We start from the raw sequence: 8,555 nt of genomic DNA, 5'->3' as shown, positions 1-8,555 counted from the left end.
AGCTTGTGTATTAAATAACTCTAAAGAGTTATTATATCTATCATGATTTTCGTTGATCACTATATTAAATTGAATATTAAAGAAAAATCTAGATAATTTATATTCTGCATTTTAAAAAACTATATAAAATATTTCTTATAAGAATTATTATTTTTATTTTCTTTAAAAAAAATAATCGGTTCCCCACATCCTGGACTTCTTGTCTTTTGAGTACATTATATGTTTTTTTTTTCAAGTGAAGAGAAATAAATAAAACTTCTTTTTGCTTATATTTGTCCATTTTTAGAAGAAATAATGTATAAATAAAGCAATTATTAATTGTTTTTTTCTTCTTGATGATTTCATCTTCCAAGCATGTCCACTATAAAAAGAAAAAAGAATTTTTTTTGAGCAATTTACTATTTGAAAATGAAAGGACAATATAGAGAAATCATTACATTTATTTTCCACTTTGTAATTTTTTGTGGTTGATAAAAATTCTCAAAACAAAAAAAAATTACTTTTCTCTATGTATGGATTTAGTTGGGGAGGGGTTCGTGATTCGATTTGAATTTATTTAACTTGTTAAGAAATTAAATTTATTAATTTTAAATTAAAAATATTGATTTTTTTCTTCAATTTGATTCAATTTTCCAATCTTTCATGAACTTTTTTGAGATATAGAAATATTAAAAAAGTCAAAAACTATCCACAAAAATTTGCTACTACTTTTTTTTTGTGTGTGTGTGGAAGAAAATAAAGAATTTATATTTAGTGCAGTCACATTCATCCACTATTTAATGTTCAACAAGTACAGATTATAAATTCATAAGTGATGCAATTTTCTACAATTTTAATCATTAGAATGAAAGATGTACAATCAAATTTGGTCCTCAAATAAATAAATACTAATAGTTTTAATTTAATAGAGAGTTTTATTATTAGTTATTGTTTTTAAATGAGGAACTTTCACATATAACCCACTCAAAAAAGTTTTATTATTCTCCACAGCTATAGTTAATAATTACAATTCGTAGTTATACTTTATAGGGAGGAGAGAGGGCAAAGACTGAGAGAGAGGTAAACTGTATATGTATATTGGTCAGATTCTTAAATATATATATATAGTTGCACATATGGCAAGCGATATCGGGAGAGAGAGGAGAGAGGTGAGCGAGATGGGGAGAGAAGCGAGCGAGATTGGGCAGAGAGTGGGAGAGAGGTTGATTGTATATATATATATATATCAGTTAAATAATTGTATATTATGCATATACATTTGTATATATGTCAAGCAAGATTGGGAGAGGGAGGAGAGAGGCGAGCGAGAAGGACATAGAGTGGGAGAGATGTCAATTCTACATGTATATCGGTTAGATAATTGTATATTATACATAAACATTTATATATTCTGACGAATTATACATAAACAAACGTGACTAATTATAAAAACTCGAAGTCAGCCCACATAATTAACGTATAATGTTAATTTCAAATGATAATTATAACAAATTATAGCTATGATAAATAATTAAATAGAATAAATTTACTTAATCGCTTAAATTTTTCTTTAAATTTGACTTTTTGTTCAATCATTAATTTCTTTCTTACGACCTTCCACTAACATAGTGGATCAAATATTTCATCATTTTTTCTGTTGTGTCAAATTTCTATTAGAAATAAATAAATAAATACTTATTTTGTTTTGTATATGTTTAATACTGTTTTAATTCCTAATATTTTTTTACATAATTTTTAATTTAATTTCAAAAAATTTAAAAATTTCATGCTCGAATTTGCAATTAAAATTAAATTATTTCATTCTCAAAATTCGAATAATGTCATATAAATTTGATTCATAATATTTTTTACATAATTTTAAATTTAATTTTAAAAAATTTAAAAATTTCATATTCAAATTTACAATTAAAATTAAATTATTTCATCCTCAAAATTCGAATAATGCCATATAAATTTAAAAGACAGTAGTAACCAATTTTGTACAACACGTGTAACAATTAAATACCACTAAATTTGTCAAATTACAGCACAATTCATAAAAAATACTATTGTAATACAGTAAAATAAATAATTATGTATCTCATTTTAATATTAATTTATTTCATAACTAAAAGAAGTGACATGACAATTGAACTTACATATGATTTTCCGAAAACACCACACCTTTTTTTTTTCTTTTTTTTAAAGCCAATATTTAATGAATTTGAAAATAATGAAAATTTTAGAAAAAAATATTTTTTTATATACTTATATAGCATTTCTACGCTAATTAACCTTATGATGAATTTAAAGCTACAAATAAAAAATGTTTTACAATGATCCGATAATAAATTACATTAATAAGTGGTCATTTAAATCCTTAAATTATAATTTATTAGATAAAATATAACTTATGTGACAATGATATACCACTAATTATATATTTCAGTATATTGCATTGTACAAAAAGACCCACCCAATGAAAATAATAATTAGATTCTTTTAGTATGGTCGAGGATCGATTTAAATTCTATGAATTTAATCTTTGAATTCTTAATATTGAACTTATTAGGTTGCTCGTCTATTAATCAGAGATTTCAAATTAGAATCTTTAGCATGAATTTTTTTTTGGTATGGAGCACTTGAGGCCGTATGCAACGCGAATTCAAATTAGTGGGGCTCTAATACGACTATCAAACACTAAATTAAAAAAATATTAAACCTATTATATTTTTAAAATTATGAATTTAAATCTTGTTACAATTTTAATAAAATTATTATATATAAATTTATACTTCACGTCGAAAATACTGAATCCATGAAACCGGGGTCTTTCTCTCCACTATAAATACCCCTTTCTATGGCTTAGTTTTTTTCAATATAACCAAAAACTTGAACTTAGGAAGATATACACATAACACATTGTGTATTATATAGTTCAAACTAAGGTTATTTTTGAAGAATTAATATAATTCTCATAATTAATCATGGGTTTTAATGTAACTAATTCCATAAAAATATCATCAGATGGAATATGGCAAGGAGAAAATACTTTACACTATGCTTTTCCATTATTAATTATTCAAACAACATTAGTTGTGTTCCTTAGTCGATTACTTGCTTTCCTTCTCAAGCCCCTCCACCAACCTAAAGTCGTCGCGGAGATCCTCGTAAGTTTTATACACTGTCAGTATATATTTATTTCGTTTTATTTTAAAGAATGTTATGTACTATGGTCTCACATCATTATTTTTTTTTGTGTAATCAAACATTTTCACAATCGTCCCTTATCATATGGTTGCGAAGCATGGATATATATGTGTTAAAAAACATTAAAATGCTTAACACGTCAAGTTTAAATTCTGAATCCACGTTTTTCATGTGGGATTTGTCTACTAGGAGAAAATATTTACGGCACGTAACTCATATTTTGAGCTTTTTTTTACCCGGTTTATAGCTCATATTTGTTTATAAACACCTTTCGTACACTATTATACTTTTTTTTTTAAAAAGACAAATATACCTTTGAACTATCGTAAATAGTATGCAGATACCCTCTGTCATACTTTTGGACATTGGTGCCCCCTCGGTCCAAAAACTCGAGCATATATGTCCTCCACTCTGACGGAAGACTAAATAGGAACACGTGGCACAATCTTATCCGTTGATAAATGTTTAAGATTATAACACGTGTATGTCTGTTAGAATAAAGGGTATATACGCTCTAGTTTTTGGACGGCAGAAGCACCAATGTCTCAAAAGTATGACGGAGGCGTACCATTTACAATAGTTCGGGAATATATTTATCATTTTCCCCTACATTTTTATACAAGGTTTATACATGATATAAAATGCTTTAATTTCTTCATGTATAATGTTTGTATAATATTATATATTGATCTATGTGACATAATATTTTATTTTTTTTTGTATTATTTAGGCAGGGATTATGCTTGGGCCATCAGCATTTGGGAGGAACAAAACATTCACAAATTGGATATTTCCATCATGGAGTACTCCAATTCTTGAATGTGTATCAAACATTGGGTTATTATTTTTCTTATTTCTTGTTGGCCTTGAATTGGACTTAAACACCATACATAAAAGTGGAAAAAAAGCAATTGGAATAGCATTTGCTGGAATTTCATTGCCTTTTTTCTTTAGCATTGGGGTTGCTTTTGTTCTAAGAAAAATAATCAAAGGGATTGATAGTGTTGGATATGGAGAATTTTTCTTGTTCATTGGTGTTTCACTTTCAATCACTGCCTTTCCTGTTCTTGCTCGAATCCTCGCGGAATTAAGGTTTGTTCAATTATACGATCATCTCATCTGAAATCTCAAGTTGATAAAGTCAGCATACACTACAACAAAAATGACCATTAGTTGCATTTAATTTTTAATTGCCGTTTAATATGTATTTTTAGCAGCAATTGTCACTCTGTGTATATGTCCTTAAAGCCTTTAGTGACATTGATTCTAATGGCACTTAACTAATGCCGTCAAAAACTTTAGCACTCTTTATTAGTATCAATATTTAATGCCGCTAAAAGTTATTTTTGTTGTAGTAATACACACACGCTCTCTCTACATATGAAGGTGGTTTGGGCCTTAGGGGTTAACCTAGATCTATATATGTCCAAAAAATGATGTCACATATATGTTGTGGTGGAGCCTAGAAAATTTTACTGTGCAGATCGATCGATAGACTACTTTTTTATTTGTATAATACTATATTATTATTTTTCTATGTGGTTTTTTTTTATATTCTGACTTCTCTTAGTGAAAATTTTGGTTACTTTGATCATATCATGTATGCTCGAAACTCCTACATGATTAATTAGGTTTGGAGGGCAAAATTGGAAAAACCTAATTTCAAAAACTCGCGAAGGATATAGTTTTCATTTATTACTATATTTGAATTGTCCTTTATTCCTATGATATTAATATTGTTACATATGCTTACAAAAAAAATTCTGCATACGTTACTGTGTGTCTGCGAGGTCATACTTGAATTATCTAAGACCATCGCTCATGTCAGGAGTTTTAATTATATTATGTCTCGACAGGTTACTGACTACACAAATCGGTGAAATGGCTATGGCAGCAGCTGCATTCAATGATGTTGCTGCATGGATTTTACTTGCTCTTGCTGTTGCTCTAGCTAGAGGAGGAGGAGGAGGAGGAGTTCATCATAGTCCTTTAATTTCACTATGGGTTTTTCTAAGTGGAATTGGATTTGTGATTTTTATGTTCCTAATTATTAGGCCAATTATGATTTTGGTGGCAAAAAAATCATCAAATGGTAACAACAATATTGTTGAAGAAACTTACCTATGTTTAACCCTAGTTGGAGTTATGTTATTTGGTTTTATGACTGATTTTATTGGTATACATGCAATATTTGGAGGTTTTATATTTGGATTAGTCATTCCAAAAAATGGGGATTTTTCAGAAAAATTGATTTTGAGGATTGAAGATTTTGTGTCTGGATTATTATTACCACTTTATTTTGCATCAAGTGGTATTAAAACAAATATTTCACAAATTCATAGTTTTAGGGCTTGGGGACTTGTGGTTCTTGTTGTGTCCACAGCTTGTGTAGGCAAAGTTTTTGGGACTTTTATTGTGGGAATAATGTTGTGTTCAATGCCAATGAGGGAAGCTTTAGCACTTGGAGTTTTGATGAATACAAAAGGGTTGGTGGAGCTAATTGTTCTAAATATTGGCAAGGAAAAAAAGGTTAGTTTTTTTTTTTAATTTTATGTGTTTCGATTTATACGATGTTGTTTGACCAGATATAGAATTAAAAAAAGCAAAGAAACTTTTATCGCACATATATAAAAAACTGTTAAACTTATGTACTACGTTTTAGACATGTCCCAAGTTTTTCTATAGTGATAAGAGTATATATCGTTAAGGGTAAAAAATTGTTAAAGGTAGAAAACTGTCATTCTTTTTTTAAGTATTGATTAAAAATAATAAAATGCAATATATTCTTTTAATATATTTATTTTTGACAATTATATATATATTACAACTAAGCTTTTTATTTTATTTTTAGGTTTTGGACGATGAGACGTTTGCAATATTGGTAATCATGGCACTTTTTACAACCTTCATTACAACTCCTATAGTAATGGCTATTCATAAACCATCATCAACACAACATCCTCAAATCGAAAAACCACAAAAAAAGACAAAAAAACAAAACAATCTTCGAATCCTAGCGTGCTTACGTGGCCCGAGGGATGCACGTGCACTCATTAACCTCATCGAGTCACTAAGGTCTTACAAAAATAACAATAACTACGCCTCAATCACAAAACTCTATGTGATGAGACTTGTGGAATTCACCGACCGACTTTCATCTATATCGATGGTCCAACGTGCCCGAAAGAACGGCTTTCCGTTCATCGGCCGAGTGCTTTTCCGAGATGACGCGACCGATCAAGTGGGTGCGGCGTTCGAGGCGTATAGCACGCTAGGAAAGGTCATGGTCCGACCCACAATGGCTATCTCGGGTTTATCGGATTTGCATGAGGATATTATTCATATTGCGGAGAAAAAACGAGTCGAATTGATTATTTTGCCGTTTGATAAATATTGGCAAATGGAAGGGAACGAAGAAGTGGAGATTCATGCAGGTAAGATCATAAGAGTGTCAAATGAGTCGATTGAATGACATTTAATAAGCATGTTAAAAGATAGTCAAACTAACAAATGAGTTGAGTCAAATCAAACAATATAAGTTCTTTTTTTTCTATTATTTATATCATGATTACATTAAACAAATAAAACACAATAAAAAAAATTCAATTTTTTTTAATGTTTTGATTATATGTTAACTTTATGGTTAATTGTAGGGTAGATATGTTAGTGCGCCTAAATTGGCTCGAACATTAGATGACTAATTTGGACCATATCAAAATGATACTAGTCGATAGATATATGTTAAATTTAAATCTGAATTATATTTTCATGAGCTAAATATGACATCCCATCATATAGGGCACGGATGGAGGATGGCGAACGAGAGAGTGATGAGTCAAGCGCGGTGCTCGGTGGCGGTGGTGGTTGATCGTGGATTACAATTGGTTAATAATGGGATGAGAATTTGCATTGTGTTTTTTGGTGGAGCTGATTGTAGTAAAGCTTTGGAAATTTGTAGTAGAATGGTTGAACATCCTGCTATTAGGGTTACATTAGTAAGATTCATTCATCATGGAAGTACTAATTTTGATGAAGTTGAAAGGTAAAAATCAACTCTTCTATATATGCATTTGTCTATTAGTGTTGGATAACGTCAATATCTTGCCTATGACAGCGTCCACGAGAGGACTGGGTTGACCCTAGTCGTAGTCACGACACTTGATTGGTGACCCTATTTAAGAAACATAGTTGTGTCCATGCTATCAGCTATAGCTTTTTGGCATGACCTACCGATGGCAAGGTCCACGAGAGGGCTGAGTTGACCCTAGTCGTAGTCATGATTGAACATGCATGACACTTATTTGGTGAACCTAGTTAAGAAATAAAGTTGTGTCCATGATATCAGCTATAGCCTTTTGTCATGATGGTATAAACGTTTGATTCTAACCGTCGAATAAATTATTTATCGAAATTGTATATGTGTTTTTTTGTTCCAAACAGGACTTTGGATGATTCTACTATTGCAGAATTCAAGATGAAGTGGGGTAAACAAATTTTGTATGTTGAGAAAGAAGCAAATAATTTGGTGAATGAAGTGTTGGAAATTGGAAAAAGTGGAGAGTTTGAACTTATGATAATAGGGAATAATAAAAATAAGTTTCCACAAGGCATAATGGCAAAATTATTTGATGAGCAACAATTGAATAATTCAGAATTAGGGCAATTGGCTAATTTATTGGCTTCATCAGACAAAGGGATAAAAAGTTCTGTTCTAGTCATTCAACATCAACAACAAGCTAAGTTTGGGAACTCAAAAGTGGCTAGTAACTTCATTGATAAGGATATTGTGTGAATCATTTGAAATAATAATAAGGTATTATCGAATTAGTGTAAGTTGTTTTCGTACTCGAGAATCTGTCGAAAATAACTTCTCTATCTCACGAAGAAAAGGGATAAGGCGTGTGTACATGCAGACTCTGTTTGATATGATGTTATTGTGTTGGTGTTAGTTCTAGCAGTTGAACTTGAAGAATAGTAGTAGTTAATTTTATATATCAACGTGTCTCATCTGTATGTTTAGAATGAATAAATAAGTCTTAATTTCTCTGTGATTATCTCATCTAAAAATTACATTATGATTCCGAGAAAACCTCTAACTCTACGAAAAATATGTAATATGTGCATAAAATCAAATCGCATAATTATGCAGAATTTGGTTGGCAATATTAGATAGTAACGACAAGTTAACTTCAGTTATAGCATGAAGTAGCATAAGGTTAGTTGAATCATCACACAGAATGACATAGATGGCTACAAAAGCCTAAGCACATCAAACCCTGTAAACACACAATTCATGAGCCAGATGAAGATGTTAACCTGCCAAAACCATTTATCCAACATCTTTTAAATTTCCATATGCAAACACA

The 8,555-nt window shown here is 30.1% G+C and overlaps 1 protein-coding gene across 1 annotated transcript; it reads left to right on the top strand.

Moving 5' to 3' along the window:
- The first annotated feature begins 2,856 nt into the window (after positions 1 to 2,856).
- On the top strand, positions 2,857 to 8,237 carry LOC101249848 (cation/H(+) antiporter 20). Its single transcript, XM_004246364.4, has 6 exons — positions 2,857 to 3,149; positions 3,920 to 4,281; positions 5,046 to 5,718; positions 6,041 to 6,623; positions 6,988 to 7,231; positions 7,630 to 8,237. Exons 1-6 carry the CDS (start codon positions 2,967 to 2,969, stop codon positions 7,979 to 7,981), a joined length of 2,397 nt encoding a protein of 798 aa, XP_004246412.1. The 5' UTR covers positions 2,857 to 2,966; the 3' UTR covers positions 7,982 to 8,237.
- Positions 8,238 to 8,555: the final 318 nt, after the last annotated feature.

Source organism: Solanum lycopersicum, chromosome 9, assembly GCF_036512215.1.
Source record: "Solanum lycopersicum chromosome 9, SLM_r2.1".
NCBI lineage: Eukaryota > Viridiplantae > Streptophyta > Magnoliopsida > Solanales > Solanaceae > Solanum > Solanum lycopersicum.
The sequence above is the reverse complement of the archived record's forward strand: the minus strand, read 5'-3'. Positions and strand labels throughout refer to the sequence as shown.